This window comes from Nanorana parkeri, unplaced genomic scaffold, assembly GCF_000935625.1.
Source record: "Nanorana parkeri isolate BGI_ZX_2015 unplaced genomic scaffold, ASM93562v1 scaffold359, whole genome shotgun sequence".
Classification (NCBI taxonomy): domain Eukaryota; kingdom Metazoa; phylum Chordata; class Amphibia; order Anura; family Dicroglossidae; genus Nanorana; species Nanorana parkeri.
In genome coordinates, this window is record NW_017306627.1 from 380,295 (window position 1) to 399,504 (window position 19,210).

Here is a 19,210-nt window from a genome sequence, read left to right on the forward strand (position 1 = left end):
TGCAAAATGACATGCATTTAGATGCATCTGGTACCAAATCCTAGCATTAAAAACCAGTTTGCATTTGTTTACGTGAAGTTCAAATCAATTTCTAGATGCACCTGACTTGGTTTTTTTTTTAAACCGCAGATAAACTGTCTGCAGATAAAAGCATCTAGACGCGAGGTGTGAATATACCCATTGGAATTCATTAGATGTATTTTCAAAAGCATCTAACACATTGCAAGAAGCCAGACGTCTAAAGTTGTATTGCTAGCACAAGTCTGTGTTAATGTGGGGGATGTGCTGGCTGTTCCTGACCTGGTCTTTTCCTCTTGCTTGCTGCAAGAGGGAAAGACCAGGGATGATCATGTGACCACTTTTTCTTTTCTTTCCATCTCAAGGTAGGAAACTTCAGATAAAAGAGAGAAGAAAGCTGCACAGCATGCACGAGGGAAGTATAAAAAAATAAAGCCAAAATTAAACTCGCACAAGAAAGAATGCTCTCAGGTTTGCTTTAAGCACTGTTTTTTTCCCCTTTTCCTTATATTAAACCAGGGATATTACTATCCCCTCTTCCATTGCCATAGAATGTATTGAGAAATTAGGGTGCTGCTGCCATGCGCATTTTTTTTTTTTTTTCATTCTGGTGTGTTTTTTTTTATTTGTTTGAGTATAGTAAACCAGGCATCTCTTCCATTGCCATAAAATGTATTGAGAAATCTGGGTGCGGTGTGCGTCGCAAAGCAGTAGCTGAGGCAGCATTATAAGCTTAGGACTAATGTACACAGGTGCCAACAAGTAGATGATTGAGCGTAGGGATTGTATTTAGCTGTGTTTGATGGGTCCCCTCTGCGTACATTGCTTTTTAGCAGTGGCGCTGGGGACAAGAGTAACGTTTTATAAATGTAGAAGAAAGTTTGATATATCTTTCAGCTTGAAGTGAAGTAAGACGTTTTTGCTTTGTTTGCTTTTTTAAAATGGCTTCTAGAAGTTTCCTTGATCCACTTTTTTTTTCAGTTTTAATTTACTAGTATTTTTGATTGTGAAAAACGGAGGAGTGGGGTAAGTTAGTACAGTATAGTGTGCAATAGAAAAGGTTCAGAATATAGCAGCATTTCCCAGGACTACATAGTTGCATAGTATTTGAGGTTGAATAAAGTCCAACGTGTGTGTGTGTGTGTGTGTGTGTCCATGAGTGTTCTCATTCTTAAGAGTACCTGTACCCTTGTACATTTCGGTCTCTCAGAAAGTCGTCCAAAAGCCTCTTGAATGATTCCAGATTAATTGCGGAAATTACCGCTTGAGGCAGTGAGTTCCAGACCCTAACCGCGCGAACTGAGAGGAACCCCCTTCGCCCCTTGTGTTCAAATTTTTTTTCTACCAGTTTTAGGTGGTGTCCTCTAGTCTTTGTTATGGAATTAAACGTCCCCCACTAGATGGCACAGTTTATCAAAGTTTGCCCTTCTGAAACTAAGGGTTCTTGTCCGACCAGCCTGCTTCCCTTTCCTGTATCCAATATAGAAAGTAATCACATTGTGATCACCATTTCCCAGTGTCTCCCCAATAACAATATCCTCAATTAACTCCGCTTTATATACATTGTTTGTTGCCTATAGAAAAGGTAGGCCAAATGCTATCAGCAAATAAGACGTTCTAAGTCCATGTTGCAGTCAAGCTTTTGGATGTAGTGATAGTTAAACCTTAGGATTCATTAAAGGAGAACCGTGGGGTTAGGGTTTTTCCCCATAGTTCTCCTAAGGGTCACTGGAGCGTCCTCCAGTCACCCAAAGCTCCGTATAACGCGAGCTACATTTCCCGATCTAGTGAGCCGACCAGTTTCATTGTCACACGTCGGCTAGAACTATGAGGCTGAGTGATTTTCACTCACCTCATAGTTCTCTTTTAAGTAATCTGGGGGTGTGTGTCTGTGTGTGTGTGTCTGTCTGTCTGTCTGTCTGTCTGACTGACAGACAGGGCTTGCTTTGAATAAAGGAGCCAGGTTTTTTTTTTTTTTACTAACAATTTATTTTCAATTACAGCTTTTATTGGCACACACGTCGATACCTGACATGTGTAGAGAAATTTATGTTTTCGTGGGTAGGTGCACCCGACTTGTATTTCCTTTTTAGTATGCATGCGTTTGTGGGGGCTGCAGACTTTAAATCTTTTTGGGTATTTAACTTTATTAAGGGGTGGGGGGCACACACCTCCTATGTGATAGCACATTGAAGATGACAGGTTCAATTTAAGTTTGACTTTAGGGATCTATTGGACCCCTAGGGTCACCTTTCCACTTCAATAGCAATAGCTGGGGAATGACAGCTACCTGCTGAGGCAGCTGAATGTAAACACAGCAGGAAGTGGCTGTGAGCAATAGGCAGCCTGCTATTGGCTATCAAATTGCAATAGCAGGTTGGCTATTGCACCTACCCACTGCCAGTAGGCAGTGGGTGTGTGCAATAGCCAGGCTATTGCTGCCGGCCACTGCATGGGCAGTTGATCCGAAGAGGGGGCGGAGCGGATGAGGCGGAGGTGGCGGCTAGGGATAGTAAACAGGCTTGGGTGGGGGGGACTGGATTAATCGACTTTGTTAAAATATTTATCTTAAAGTAGAACTTCCAAAATTAATAAAGTTAACTCTTGCAGTTGGGCTATCCCTGTATTGCAAGGGCTACCTGCTCGTTTTTCTCTAGGGGCTGGAATACAGAAGATGTGCTCACCTAATCCTCGGTCCCGTGGCGGTTGGCCCTCACCTCTCTCCTCCTCTGCTCCAGCTGTGGTATGTTCCTCGTGTCTAATGCAGGTGAATGGACCTGCATTAGATGTGATGATCTCATGGGTCCTTAGACCACCAAATCCTGGGGAGAAGAGGCTGCAGGTCTAGTAGCCAGGCGGGATTGAGGATCAGATGAGTATATTTTCTTTATTTTAGCCCCTAGACAAGCAGTTAACCATACAGTGATGAGTTCTTCTTTAAATTAATTAGCATCTCTATGTGCTATAGTCTTGTACGTCAGTAGCAGTACTGTATAAAAACATCAATTAGGTATACACGCTATCTTCCCAGCTTCTGTTTTATCAGATGTCCAGCTTACTGTGCCCTTTAGTTGCTGTGTTGAAGTAGCACTTTCATTAGTCTTGTTAGTCAGAGGACGTAAAAGCAAGTCCTTTGTGTTGTCACAAAAGCTGTTCTTGGGGCATAAGAGCAGGCTGCTAAGGGAAATGAGTGGGAACAGACCTAGAGCCGTTCTTTCCCTGAACAATAGTGAAACTTCTAATTGAAAATCGTGCTTTATCATGTTACAGTTTCATGGTCATAAACTATCAGCCCTAGATAATGTAGTTCCTCTCGGAAAGAACAGTTGTGCCAATGTGATATTTAATGGTCTCATGCCAGACATAATAGTTGTTGTTTTTCATGGTAATTAGACATGTAGTCTTTGTTTTCGGCTTCTTCATATACTGTTTCATTGAATACCCCCAGGTGTAATAGTGTATGGTATAAATAATATTATTAAGCATTTTTTGTAGTATTTCTTAGAACTGTGTTAATCTGGTCAGTTTCCTCTAAACTCAAGTTCACCAGTAAACAAGTATAGTAGTGCAAAGTACCATGAAGATAAGGGAAAACAAAGGATGACCTGAAAGGATCACGGCTCATGTCACACAATAGATACATATATCAAATTATGTCAGTACCAGTCTTTCCTGAGGGCAGGATGTCTTTACAATGTAGCATACAACAAATGGCTCTTTACCACCTTTGTATCACTGTCACTTCAAAAGCATTGGTACCATCTCAATAAACCATGCATGTTCATAAAAATGTATCACAAACCACAAACATGATTATACCTTTAAAAACACACACACACACACACACACACACACACACACATACACCCACAAACAATAAAGGTGATCAGCGCCAGTAAGTGTAATGTGGAAATAAGAGCAACCAAGCACTAAGGATATAACTAAATATCTGGAAAATGTGAAAAACAATATTAACCCTCACAACATATATTTGGATGCATGTATAACTATTACAAAAAAAACCTTGTGACCCAGCCATCACAGGGACAATCTACATTATATATGTGCATGTCATCTCCACACTGGCAGGTATGGAGCAGCATGAGAACCATATGTCAAAACCACATATTCACATCCAAAGAATGTTTGTTGGTTAGTGTGGGTAATAACTCCCAAAAAATGATTCATCTCAGTGTCCTTCAAAGGGACATATGCAGTATCAGAGGATTGTCCTGACTTGCTGGATGTATATTTCCCTGTGCTCTTTTGTGGTATACAGTGATGGGTATTGGGAGGTAATGACTCCTCTTTCAATGATGCATGTAAAAAAAAAAGAAAAGGTTAGTTCACCTTTATAGAAAAATAACCTATGCTGTCCCTAAACCACTATCCCATAACCCTAAACTAAGCAGATTTTAATTTTTGTTTAATGTTTTCCTATCTTTTGTCCATTATCGTAGAAAGTGAAGCCTTCCTTAAAAAATCTTTGTAGTGTCCAAAGGTCCATCCTTCTTTCCGAAAACCACACGCACTCCTTACGATCTCACAACCTCGCAATATTAGTGGTGCTCGGTGATCACACGGATGGTGCCATGCAAAACTTCGAGTAATCACAGTGGTTCACCGGCACACACAAAGGAAAGTTTCAATATCTTGTTGCTATGTTTATTTGAGAAATGTCATGTCATCAGAAGCTAAGGTTGCGTGACCTCAGTCACAGTCAGGACCCCACTATGTCGCTCTGATGAACGGTCCCGGCGAGCTCCCGAAACATTAGCTTCTGATGACATGACGTGACATTTCTCAAATAAACATAGCAAGATATTGATATTGGAACTTTCCTTTGTGTGTGCCGGTGAACCAGTGTGATTACTTCTTTTTAGGACAGACCAGCTGTTGTACTCCCTAATGATACTGTAGCAGGCACCATCCTTCTCTTGAACCCTTGCACACGTGCAGTGAGCTCTGTCTACATTCACTGTGGGGTGAGCAAAACCTATTGCGCCCAGTCGCAGAGATCCGGATGGCTTTTATAGAACACAGACATCTGCGCCCATGTGAAAAAGCCCTAAAAAAGTTGAAAGAACCATTTAGGAATACTGCCAATAAAATATGAAGTGCAATTTCAGCCACAATCATTTTCTAGTTTTGGCTTGCTTCCAGCAGGTCTAGAACCTCTCTCAGGTTCCTGTCGCAACCTGTGTGCTCATTGGGAAGATTTTCCGTTACAGCTTGCCCCAAACACTCATCAGGAAGTGTGAAGAAATGTCTTCAAAATCCGTGAAAATCTCACCTTTTGTTGGTGGTCACTGAAACAAACTATGTCCGCATTGGGAGTCCCTTTTTCTCCTGTCCTGGTAAAAACATTTTAGATTTTACCCCAGTGCCAACAATCGTCAGGATAGAAAGCAAGTAAATCTCCCCAGCGGGGACATGGACAACTGTAGAAACTGACCGCAGTTCTATTTCTTCTTTGCTCTATTCAAAGCTAGATAAAAGCAATTTGCTAATTTGAATCTAAATGCTGTGTTTTTTTTCACAAGTGTCAAATTTTTAAAGTGTAACTACAACAGGGCTTTTTGCTTTTCCCAGTCCTGCCACTAGTTCTATTAATTTTCCACTTACTTTAACAAGGCAAGTCAGCCAGCAAAAGGTTTAATTGCAGGGATTGGATCAAACCATTTAATGCTAACAGGGTGCTTACAGCCGTCACTCTTTAAGCTATATGAATAAAAGCTATTTCCACCTTTTACAGTGAAATTTGGGAAATCCCCACTGTTTCCATTTATGCAGCACACTCAAAATATTCTTTTCATTTTTCCAGTTGTTTCTTTGGATGAGGATTATACATAGGAATCCATGGGAAGTTTCTATTGCTGTGAAGGGACAATGCATTAACATACAATATACCACCCAAGTCTTGATCTTTGAAGTGTATTTCCTTATAGATTTTGTTATATATTGTGATGACATTGCTAATAACACATACAATTTAAAAATGAAAGCATTATCTATCTTCCCTCTGGGTAGCAAATATCAATATGTAATGCCTCAGCCATGGAACCTAAATGGACTGATGCACCGGGGAGTAATTATTGGGGAAGGGTTGAGAATAGGAAGGGGATATATGTACAGGGGTTAGGTGGAAAAGGTAAAAAAGAAGATCGAAAGAAAGTACAGTATAAGATCGGACAAAAGAGAACAGAAGGTCAGGGTATGGCAACCTAAAGTGTTGGTGGTTCAATAGGTCACGAGATGGGCATCAAAGTAACCAATCAGATTCCATCTTTACCTTGTTCATTTACGATATGATTTGAAAATAAAAGCTAGAAGCTGATTGGTTGCTTCACCTTTCTGTCTGCTCCAGTCTTGGTAAATTTCCTTCAGAATCTGTTGCTGCCACTTGTCAATCATCATTTGTTATAGATTCTGGCGTAAATGTAGAGAAAAATATGTATTAACTATGTTAAATAAAAACAACGGGAATTAATGTACTGAATACTGTAATTGCCCCGTTGTATGTATGGTATGTATGTACGGTATGTATGTATGTGTATGTATATATATATATGTATATGTGTGCAGCGGGGCTCTGCTATTCTCATACATGTGTCCTGCGATCTGCCTTAATGAAAAGCCTTTACTCTGTACCACTGCAGGTCTACAGCCTCTAGGCATTAATGGGAAATACACACTTTTGTTTCCCCTCCTTCATTTGTATCTTTTCCTCTCTCCCCCTGTTCTTACCAGGGATACTTGTGTCTTACTACACCCTTTTCTCATGCTCCGCTCTTCAATATTCTTCAAACTCCTGTTCAATGAGAACAGGAGATGGAAGGGATGACAAGATGCTTTGCATGTACCACCTGCAGGCATGCATCACTGAGATACATTTGACATATAATGTTTTGAAATGTCTACTGACAGTCTTGCTGTGTCATTAATCGATAATTAATCTTGCTTGTCACATATTTGTAGAACGCTTGATACTGACTGCAACTTCCTCTTCAACTTGAGTTAGTTGTCAGTGTTTTCTTTAGCATCTTAAAGTGGAAGTAATTGCAATTTCCCCCTCAAAAAACATATATCCTGCAGCTTTTAGCACATTATAGCAGACTTTCCTGTCAAACAGATCCCCTTCAACGCAGCACTCGTCTTTTCCAACACTTCCATCTTTGGCACAGTGTTCTTCCGGGTTTCAAGTCTCTGCCCACTTTGATTGGCCATGCCACCGATGATGTAACTCCTGTGCATGCGCATGATAATTATTTTATCCCTGCATGCCTGGTGTGTTCACTGTGCTGCACATGTGCAGCTCGGTGTACAGAAATATTTTTAAAAACTGCTGACTGCTAGAAATAAATTTTTATGGCAGAAGAGACTTACACAGTCTCTTCTACCGCACGCGCAGCCTCGTCTACCGCACGCGCAGCCTCGTCTACCGCACGCGCAGCCTCGTCTACCGCACGCGCAGTTCCGTCCAGGGTTTGCTTAGTATTTTCTAACACACAACATTATGGCCACCCGCTTAATATTGAGTAGGTCCCACTTTTGCCAACAAAGCAGCCTTGACCCATTGAAGCATGGACTCCATGAGACCTCTGAAGGTATACTATGGTATCTGGTACCGAGCCGTCAATATCAGATCCTTTAAGTACTGTTAGTTACAAGATGGGGCCTCCATGGATCAGACTTGCCTGTTTTTCCAGCAGATGGCTGGGCACATTATCCTGCTGAAAGAGGCCACTGCCCTCAGGGAATACTGTTTCCATGAAGGGGTGTATTTGGTCAGAAACAATGTTTAGATTGGTGGTATGTGTTAACGTAACATCCACATGAATGGCAGGATCCAAGGTTTCCCAGCAGAACATTGCCCAAAGCATTACACTGCCTCCGCTGGCTTGCTTTCTTTCCATAGTGCATCCTGATGCCATCTTTTCCCCCAATAACACACGTGATTAATAGCCTACAATTTTCAGCTTAAGATCTGTTGTTCATAGCAGAGACATCTGAGTTGTAATTACAGTTCTGTGTACTACTGAGGTTTGTAATATGGTGCATGTGTGTGTAGCACAGCAGAGGAAAAGCAGATAAGTGTTGGAACATTCTACATGTTACTACTGCTTTTACTGAAGAATACTAATGTATAGACATTGAGATCTTTTGATTTTTTAATAGTTATGGACAGGCGGTACGTTTTCTTTGGACAATTAGTATCCACTGTGTATGCTAAGCTGCATATGTAGCACACCATTGTGTTTATATTTTTATCAAGGTTTGCCTGACTAGATACTACAAACAGACAATATATTTCTGTATTGATGATCAATGAAGACAATGCAAATTATAGTTGCTTCTTGCTGACAAAATTAACCAAAACTTGCGGTCAAAGATTCTTTAGTTTGTAAGGTAGCTTTTTTTTAACACGCGTTATGTTGGGTGGTAAAGTGCACTGCATAAAGGCAGTCCATTCTATTGAACACACCAGAACGCACCAAAAAAAGGTGCATACATCTGTCAGATGTGTTGGAAAGGAGCATTTGAATGATTTGCACCACAGTGCACCAATGCACATCATGCACATTTTCTCAGTGAAGCAGTGTAAGTCTAATACCTTCTACCAGTCTCCAGTAGTCCACTAGTGGTTGTTCCTTGTCCAAGCAAGCCCCCTTCCCTGTGACATTGGGTCTGCAATATCTGTTCCTGTCAGTTTCCTCTAGTTTTTATGTGCCTTTTGATGGTGAAGAAAACTGTATACACTGACATCTTGACCTTTTTTGCAATTTCTCTAAAGTAAACCAACGCCTAAGTGTTAGGGTTATATACAATTTTTGGGAGTAACCTAAACATTTTTTTTTTTTTTTTTTAACCTCTGGCAGTTTGACTTATACCTTTTTGATACCCCGTTCACATTGAGCGATTTATCGCGCGGTAATTCCCGCAATATCGCGGCAAATTACCGCGCTCCAATGCAATCCAATGGGGCAAAGGGTCCTGCTGTCGTGGGTCGTGTGTCGCTACAGCAGGACCCTTTTTGGAGCGGATTTAGCCGCGATTCAAGCTTGCTCAATGCAAGCTTGAACGCGACATCGCGCGGCAAATCTCGCGATGTCGCGCAATATGCAAATCGCACAGTGGGAACTGGGCCTAAAGTGCGTGTGTGAGTATGTGTATATGTATATCGTGGTATTGTGTGGCAATCCCATGGTAGAATTGGGTGTTATGATCACCTAAGAAACTCAGCCAGGGGGGCTGTGAGGTGTCGGGAAGCAAAGGTTTTTCTGGATTCTGCTTGGGATCTTGAATTGGAAGGTTTCAAAGCGATTCAGGAGGGAAGAAAGTTCCAGTCCAGGGTTTAGCAGTGACCAACACCCAATGATTGCACAGGTGTGCACAACCCTTAAGGAACGGTTGCTCACTAGGGAAATGAGCTCCTGCTGCGAAATAGGAACAGACAGTGTTTAGGGGTCAGGAGGACTCCCCCATAAGTCAGAAAGAAGTCAGGTAAGCTCCTGCTTGGAAATAGGAACAGATGGTGTTGAGGGGTCAGGAGGACTCCCCTAGAAGTGGAGTCAGGTGGTGCAGGCACACGAAGACAGCCAAGGGGGCTGCAGAGAACTGGTGAGCCTGGGAGAGCCAAGAGCCTGAGGGGCCCGCCAGTGCCGCTATGAGTGCGTCGATCAAGGAATCCCCACTGTTCCTTTTGTATTATGACAGGGGCCGTTGGCCCCTGTCGGAATACCCGAACAGAGCTGGCAGCTCATTGGCTGCCGGCTCTGTTCGTAAGAAGATTTTTCGACCGGCTCCTTTGATTAGCCGATCGAGGGATGCCAGCCGAAAGGGTGCTGGCAGTGGCACCCATTGTGCAAATTCCTTGAGAAACAGGCCCGAAATTTGCACAGTGTATGGCCACCTTTTTAGATGAGGATCAGATCACATTTTATGGCAAATTACTGTAGCTCCAAGGGATTCACATACTTTTTTTTGGCAAGTGTGTGTGTAAAGCCATACATGTGAATAGATTACTCACCGAGCCCTATGGGTTAGCTAAAAGGTCAGCCCAGTGGTAGACTATGCTATAAGAGGTTAAAAAGTACATCCTTGTTTGCATTGCTTTGGCAACAAGTCATTTTGCCCTTTTCAAAGCAGCAGGTGAATGCTCTCCAAGTGTAAGTATTTCAAAATCCCAGCATTCCCAGCACACCTGACATGTCTGTTTATTATTAATCATACCTAGAGGGATGCATTGGCAGAATTCCATTTTTGAGTGTAAGGGTGCCCATACACCTTACGATTATCGTACGATTTTCGTATGCGATCGACTTTTCGGGCGATGTGTGCGCATTGCAGTGTCCGACCGACAGTACTGTACAATCGTACGACTTTTGACGGTCAAGCATGTTTGAAAACTTTGCTAGATCGTACGATTGTCGTAAGGTTGCTGGCGTTTCCGTCCGTCAAAAGTCGTACGATCTACACTGCGCTTGCGCTAACGAAAATATGGCAAATCAATGACCGCATTTCGTCCAGGTGCTTTTCGTTAATTGAGGCTAAATTAATCTTGCGATCATCGGGGCAGGATGGGGCTGCCGTACGAAAATCGTACGACTATTCGATCATCGGACGAAAAGTTTCGTCCGATAATCGTAAGGTGTATGGGCACCTTAAAGCTGGCCACAGACCTTTTTGTCTTGCAATGGTTGTAAGGTAATTGAAAAAACGTACGATCTGCCCATCTTGGACAGGCAGATCGTACTTATACATGCTGATAATCACAAGCCCGCCCGTTTACGCACACCGGCCCGTGCTGCATTTATCTTACGAACATGCCATACACCCGCCGACAATCGTACGATTCTCGGCGGGTTTTCGAACATGTTCCTAAGATAAAAGTGGTGCGACCTTACAGTAGTAGAGGTCGCAGGCCTTCCATATACCTTGCGATAATCGTACGATTGCGTGATTTCCCTCGATTATCGTACGATTATCGCAAGATGTGTGGGCACCTTTTTAAGGTCCGCTTTAAGGAATTGCAGTGGCTTATTCATTTCTAAATTACTGTAGCTTGACGTTTTCAACAGGCTGTAAGGAGATCTTTCTCTGGTAATATTATGTTCTGTTAACTGAAACCAATTACTTGCATTTTATTATTTCTGGCATTGGGTTGGTTTTTATTTCTTCTAGACATGGTTTACATCCACTGTACCTTATGAATTGTAAAGTGTTTATTCTACCTGCTAGCACAGGGATTTTTTTTTAATTACCTTTTTAACAGGCACATAACCATGAGAGTTTATGGCTGCTATTGTGCCCAATTTAATTATCAACATCAAAGAAGAACTTCATGGAAAAATGTAATCAACCGTTGTAGTGGGGCTAACCCTGCACTGCAACGCTTAAGTGGTTCTTTGTGTCTAGGTGGTAAAAATACTGGTATACTTACCAGACCATCTGAGCCGGCTTGTTCTTAGACCAGTGTCTCGAGCGTCTCTCCCCCTCTGCTTGCAGTCTAGGGATCCTGGTGTCCTCACACTGTATTCACTGTGCATAGACTGTGTATAGATGTGAGGAACCCAGGAGCATTAGTCTGTGCAGTTGAGGAGTAGACACGCTTCAATGATCACAGAAGCAGGGAGCCGGCTCAGATGGTCTGGTGAGTATAACTTTTTTTTTGGCACTTGTTATTAACCCCTGCAGTGGGGTTACCCCCATTTTTAATCTGAGTTCTTTCAATTCTTTGATTTTCAAACCTGAACTTTAAGAAGGCCAGATAATGATTGATGTACTGTACATTGGAGGCTCCTCCTGTTTTCTCTGTAAAAAATAAATCATTTAAATGGCACACATATTTTCCCATACATACATATTTAGACTGTGCTTGCATTTTCCAGGGTCACTGATCGAGCAATTGACAGCAGAGAAGTACGAGTGTATGGTATGCTGTGAGATAATACGAGTTATGGCTCCAGTCTGGAACTGTCAGAGCTGCTACCATGTGTTTCACCTGAACTGCATCAAAAAATGGGCCAGATCTCCTGCATCACAAGCTGAAGGTCAGTATTGAATTTTAATGACTGACATTTCCTTCTGTGTTATATAGCACTTATTCCAGTTCTCTAATAATCATATTGTTAGGCTGATTTATAGAACTTGTTATATCATTTTAGGCGTCAGTTTTTGCAGTATTTAAAGTTTGCTTATTCCCCGCATCAGCCATTGCGTAAGAATGCATAAGAAGAGGAATGCCATTCTTTTCTATAGGGCCTGTTCACATCTATACGATTCAATGGGAGCACATGAAAAATGCATGTGGTTTGGCACATTTTTAATGCATTTTTGCGCATAACAAGTCTCCTAGTAATATCTAATATAGCCTGGATGCATACCATGTTTGATATGGAAGAACTAATATGGCTGGTGACGGAAGGACAAGCTGTACAATCCCAGTGACAACAAATACAAGGATTGCTGCAAACACCAGAGGCTGTGGTTGCTGCCAGAAAACATGTCATAGTGGACATAACTCAAGATTGCTCAGAAACCAGAAGTACACTGCACAGAACAATGAGGTGGCAGATACCAGAAAGACGATGCTTAATGGTGTCACGGCAGGTGTTGTTTATCATTGGCCGATACAAAAAAACATGATTCAAGAAAAAATAACAGAAATTGCATTAAAAAAAAAATTTAAATAAAATCATAATGCATTAAAACTGTGCACCAACACATGCATAAACATGCTACAAAAACACGCAATGAAGAAAAACTCCTAAATATGCAGACGCGTGAGTGTGAACGGAGACTTGGGCCTCATGCACACAGCTAAAAAAGTCCATACAGCATACAGATTGGACATCATTTTTGTATTCGGGAGTCATGTGCGCCACACAGCTACGTTCACCCAGCCTGTAGAAATCACTGACAGGCTTGCTGAAACTGTGGTTGTTCAGGTATTTACACAAATCGATAAAGTATTTACATGCGTACTAGAACTCTTACCATCTGCATTTAGGCATTGCGTAAATTCCAGTATGCATGTAAACAATGGAATTTGCATATGTACACGTTCAGCCACAGCTTAAGCCAGCCTGTCATTGAGTTGTACAGGCTGCTGTGTTACACCTGTGACTCGGGCAGATAATACGCTGAATCTTTACCCTGTACCGCCATAACGGCCAAGTTCATGATGCCTTTTCAGCCATATAGCACCAAAACTTGTTTTTCACTGCTGTGAGATTGAGGCATAGAGAATAATTTCACTCACCATTTTGAGCTTGGTTCATTGATGGAATTTGCATGGTGGTATAAAAGCTGCCTGTTTTTATTAATGACTAGTTAAAGTGGAGTTTGCCCACCAATTTATTTTCTTCCAAAACTGTCAGTTTTAAGGCTGGACAATCCAAGCTTTTGGGGTTTTCTATAGTTGTTGTCAATGGAGCTGGCTTCTGGAATGGACAGACTGGCTCCTGACTTTCTTATTATTTGTCCACCTCTGATCTAAACATATACGAAGTATTGTTTCCTAATATTTCTAACAGTCAGTTAGTAGATCCTTCTTTTTTTTTTTTTTTGTGGCAGTTAGTTCTCAAGTAGCTTTTGATATGTTGACTTATGTCCCAAGTCAGTGATTTGTGTCAAAATATTTGGGAAGTGAAAGTTCCTCGGTTGCTTAAATAGAGCTACCTGTGCAGAGAACAGATCATTAATTTGTTGTCAATCCTACTGAAGGCCATTCTAGTTATTATAAATTACTAGTAACTTATAAATTACTCTTTCTTGCATTTCAAAGTAAACCCTACCTTAAAGAAGCATGGTTGCTTCTATTGCTGACTTCCTTCGAAAGGTTGCCTGGTGTACATGCTGACCCACTATATTTGATACTTTTGAGTCACTGAACTGGAAGTATGCAGATCAAGAAATTCAGAGACTAGTTTTGGTATGACTTTCTTATTATTTGTCCACCTCTGATCTAAACATATACGAAGTATTGTTTCCTAATATTTCTAACAGTCAGTTAGGAGATCCTTCTTTTTTTTTTTTTTGTGGCAGTTAGTTCTCAAGTAGCTTTTGATATGTTGACTTATGTCCCAAGTCAGTGATTTGTGTCAAAATATTTGGGAAGTGAAAGTTCCTCGGTTGCTTAAATAGAGCTACCTGTGCAGAGAACAGATCATTAATTTGTTGTCAATCCTACTGAAGGCCATTCTAGTTATTATAAATTACTAGTAACTTATAAATTACTCTTTCTTGCATTTCAAAGTAAACCCTACCTTAAAGAAGCATGGTTGCTTCTATTGCTGACTTCCTTCGAAAGGTTGCCTGGTGTACATGCTGACCCACTATATTTGATACTTTTGAGTCACTGAACTGGAAGTATGCAGATCAAGAAATTCAGAGACTAGTTTTGGTCACTCCTCCCGTGACCCAAAGCTCAGTATATCGTGGACTATGGCCTGTGATATACTGTGAGCGTTGCAGCCGGGACGGATCCCTACATTACTGTCAAGATCCACCCAGCTGCGTGAGTGGCAGCTGGCTCTGCCTATCTAGAGTCAGAGCCAGCTGTGCCCGCCCCTTCTCCTGTCCATTCCCCTAGTCAGCGCTGGAGGAGCGGGGAGGGGAGAATCCCTGCAGGGAGCTGTGACTGACAGTCACGGCTCACTGCAGGGAGATGATCGAGAAGTGAGCAGATCATGTATGTTTCTGCTCACTTCACGATCAATACAGCCGACCTGTAGACCTGTAGATCTCCTTTAAGCTCCTCGGGATTACACTGTAGCGTAACTTAACGTGAAGTTGAGGTAGTCAAAATATTGCCATATACATAAATACAGAAGGAATTTGCTCAGGTAGATGCTGTAAAGTCTGTCTTGCGTGGTGCTTGCCCTGTTCCCCTGGTTGTAGTGGTTGCCATGGATGCAGTACAAATGGTACTTCTTTATTAATTGCCCCCCTCCCCCCAAAGAAATTTCAAAGAAACAAAACACTTTATGCAAATTCACAAGTTAAGCACTAGTCAGCCTGAGTTTGAACAAATAACTTTTTTTTTTTTTTCCCCGTCTTGAATTTATTACTCTTAAAATTATGTTGTTATAGCAACTCAGCTAATATTCACCATGCTGAGCTATTGCCGGCACCGGAGAAAAAGAAACAGATGTAGGTTTTCATATAGAGCTTTGTGTAATGAGTGCAGTCCCCTCTTTATTATACTATGCTCTGGATACTTTGAAAGATTTTATTATGTAATCTGGCTGTTGTGTAAATAAACAAGGATATCTAGATGTAGTCACTTGTGGCTATATGTTTTACAGGTTTTCCCAAATTTCTTATTACAGGATTACAGCTTAAAAATGTATTTCACATTTTAACAATTAAAGAGTTGTATCTGTATTTAAGCACTTGTATGCAGGTTTAACTTAAGCTGGTCATACACTGCTTGAATTCCGGACCTGCAGACTCCTTTATAATTTGAGCAGCGTATGATCCTTGATATCCTCCTGTTCCCAAATGTCTGTTTTTCAAACAACTTTTGATGAAAGAGCTTGTCCAAATATTTTTGGGCAAGCGAGAAAAGACAACTAGTATATTGCCTGCTTTAGCAGATTCTTTTATTACCAATGTTTTAAGCCTTGTTCACACTTTTGAATGAGGCTGATTGCATGAGTCTTACAAATGCCTCCATAAGACTTGTGCGGTCGGCAGATACTGTACAATATGACTGCCTCTGTCCGCAGATGTTTGCATATGCTGCTATTACCTGCGCCATCACACCTGGATGCACACTGCGTCCACATATGATCGTCCTCAGGTAATTGCAACATATGCGATTACATGCGGGCAGTGGCAGCTGTCATTGTATTGTACAGTTCCTCCTGCCCGCAGCAGTCTCACGGAATAATATTGGAAGAAGTAAAACTCTTAAGTTTAATGGAAGTTATAGAAAATATTAAAGGTAAAAGGTTGTGGACAACCTTTTTAAAAACCTTTTTTTCTTCTTTTCTTCCTCCCACGGTTTGTATACTTCTGTGATGTAAGAACTATGAGTGATGGTTAGTTAATGATAAAGATTTTTTTTTCTTTGATTTGAAGGTTCTGCAGTATGCTGTGTTCATGATACCATTTAACAAGCATAACATCTATTTGTATTTTGTTCACTTGTTCTTATCTTGTAAGGAATTTGCAGAGCTAGATGGAAACAGATTTTGTTTTGCATGACCTACTAAAAAAGCTCAGTTTCTTTTAATTGCTGGCATGCACTATGCCACTGTGCAAATATCTTACTAAGTTTTGGAATCCAAAAAAGACCCAAAAATTGGCTGTGCTTGTACATTTTTTTTTTTTGGCTCTACAATCTTCTGGATAAGACACAGAGAAATCAAATGGGACATGCTGCTTTTGAAATGAATAAAGTATACTAACATTAGTCAAATCCAAAGGTGGATACACTGATCAGATATTCACTGATATGACACGCATCTTGTTAAAACAAAATGGATTTATATACTGCATTGCATTTTTGTTCTTGTTTAAGTACTACATGCCAATGATTTGTTTGATCAAATTCATTTTCAACTAGAGCTTTACAATTGATGATGAAGTTATAAGATGTTATAACTAGGGATGCACCGATATATCGGCCGAAAATGGCACTTTTGGCATAATGCCGAAAGAGCCATGTTTCGGCCGATACATCGGCGCATCCCTGGTTTCTTTTCTCCCCGCTGGGCGCTGCTCTGTGTTCCAGCGGGGAGAAAAGAAAGTGATAGCCGGCCGAGATCTGCAGGACGAGAGCGCTGTGAGCGGCCGGCGTCTCTCCTCCCACACCGCTCAGCCGCCTATCACAGTCCGGCAGAGCGGTGTGGGGGCGGAGACAGTGCTGTCACAGGAGGCTGGGCTTTCCTCTACACCGCTCGATCAGCCTCCTGCGTCAGAGAGAAAAGTGTGTGTGTGTGTGTGTGTGTGTACATAATTGAGGATATGGTATGTTAACTATATCCTCAATTATGAATGAATGGGAGTGATCTACATCACCCCCATTCATTCATAAATGTAGTTCTAGTAAACAAACAATGTTCTCATGTTATCAATTGAACAGGAACACTCATAGAGGATTCCTGTTCATTGATAACAGGGGACACACAAAAAGAGATTGAGGCTAACGAGAAACCGTCAGCACTTTTAATGGACCGCACCAGTACATTTGAGGCAATCTGGGAGCCTTGGATATGTCATTTCCTCCCACCCTCCTTTAATACTCGTTTGGTGACCCTATAATAGCTCCTCCATCACCAATACCCCTAATATTTAACGACCAGGGTGCATGCTGGAACTCTCGTCACGACTACACCCATTCCCCCTTCACTTTCCTTCCCTCCCTACCCCCCCCCCCTCTCACCACACCTCCCTGTTCCCCCATTATGTTCTTTTTGTGATTGCAAAAATCCTCGCTGCCTAGTTCCAGGAAGACCGAATCCACTCAAGTCTCGGACGCAGCTTGAGCACGAATTAATATACCTTGCAATAGATTGTATTCATTTTTATTTCATAAATGCAGAAACCACTGATTGTAAAGCTTTTAAATGCTGACGCCCAAATGTTTGGGTGTACGCAATGTTTGTAACTCAACTTATATATGTGGAAAAAAATAAAAAATCTTTTGAAACTAAAAAAAGAGATTGAGGACTCTGTGTTCTCAATCTCTTTTTCTATTTTAAAAGGGAAATATCAGGGATCTGTTTAGACCCCTAATATTTCCCCGAAGCCCCTAAAAGTAAAGTAAAAAATAAAAATATTTAATAAATAAAAATGAATATGAAAAAAATAAAATATTTACAAAAATTGAAAAAATAAAAAACATTTTCGGTTTCGGCCTGACATTATTTTTATTTCGGTTTCGTTTCGGTTTTAAAATTTCCATTTCGGTGCACCTCTACTTATAACTGCACTAGAAATGACCTTTTATGTTCTTTAGCCTACTAATAAAAAATACTATAGCCTACTATTAAAAAAACCTAATGTGTCTTTGGATAATTTTGGGCTATACATTGCTACATACAGATATCAACAAATTTGTTAGCACCCTTACAGCTCATTAAAATGCTTTTTTCATTCTGAAAAGTGATTACATTGAAAGCATTTGTGTCGTGTATACCTGCATGCCTTTTAGTATGTCATACAGTAAAGCAAAGAAAATTTGAAGAGAGATGAGATTGCTTATTCTAAAATGGCCTGGGCAGATTTGTTGATACCCGTAGAAAAGATTATAAATAACTGGATCACAGTGATATTTCAAACCGTTTTCTGTAATTAGTATCACGTATGTCTTTAAACTTGAAATCAATCAGTAAGGCTATGTAAATCAAGAAAGGTAGTCACTCTGCTGTTTGGTGTCATCGTGTGCACAACTCTGAACATGGACCAGAGAAAGCAAAAGACAGAGCAGAAGGAAAATGCTAGACTAGCATGTCCAAAGTAAAGGCTATATAAGACCACCTTCAAGGAGCTTAATATTCCTGTGACTAAAATTGTGAATGATATGTTAAGAAGTTGTCTTTATGATGGGAAGTTAAAGGTTCATGGGAGTGTAGCCAACCTCCCTGGACATGACCACAAGGAGAGAATTGACCTCGGATTGAGCAGAAAGATCAAACGAATAGTAGACATAGAGCCAAGGAAAACTTTTAAAGAGATGCAAGCTGAACTCCAAGGTCAAGTTACATCAGTGTCTGATCACACCATCTGTCACTTTGTAATCAACAGACTGGAATTTGCTTTGACAGATGAGACAAAACTGGAGTCACACCAGTTCTATGTTCATCGATTAAAAAAAGCAAAAACCCATAACTTTCAAAGAAAAGTCCACTGTACCTACTGTGAAACATGCAGAAGGCTCGGTTGTTTTGGGACTGTCTGGTATGGGTTACCTTGAATCTGTGCAGGGCACAATGAAATGTCAAGAGTATCAAGGATTTGTGGAGCGAAAATTACTGCCCATTATCAGAATGCTCCGTCCCAGTCACAGGTCATGGGTCGTCCAACAGGGTAATGACCCAAAACTCGCAGCTAAAAGCACACAAGAATGGCTAACGACAAACTAGACTATTCCTAAGTGACCTTCCATGAGCCCTGATCTATATTCTATTTAACATCTAATAAAAAAGCTAAAACATGCCGTCTAGAGAAGGCAACCTTC

At 41.0% G+C, this 19,210-nt stretch overlaps 1 protein-coding gene across 1 annotated transcript in view; it reads left to right on the forward strand.

Moving 5' to 3' along the window:
- Positions 1-19,210, forward strand: part of NFX1 (nuclear transcription factor, X-box binding 1) — an 89,720-nt gene that overhangs the window by 12,601 nt on the left and 57,909 nt on the right. The window contains exon 3 of the mRNA XM_018558801.1: positions 11,910-12,071. Coding sequence (XP_018414303.1) covers positions 11,910-12,071 — 162 coding nt within the window. The remainder of the gene's footprint in view (positions 1-11,909; positions 12,072-19,210) is intronic.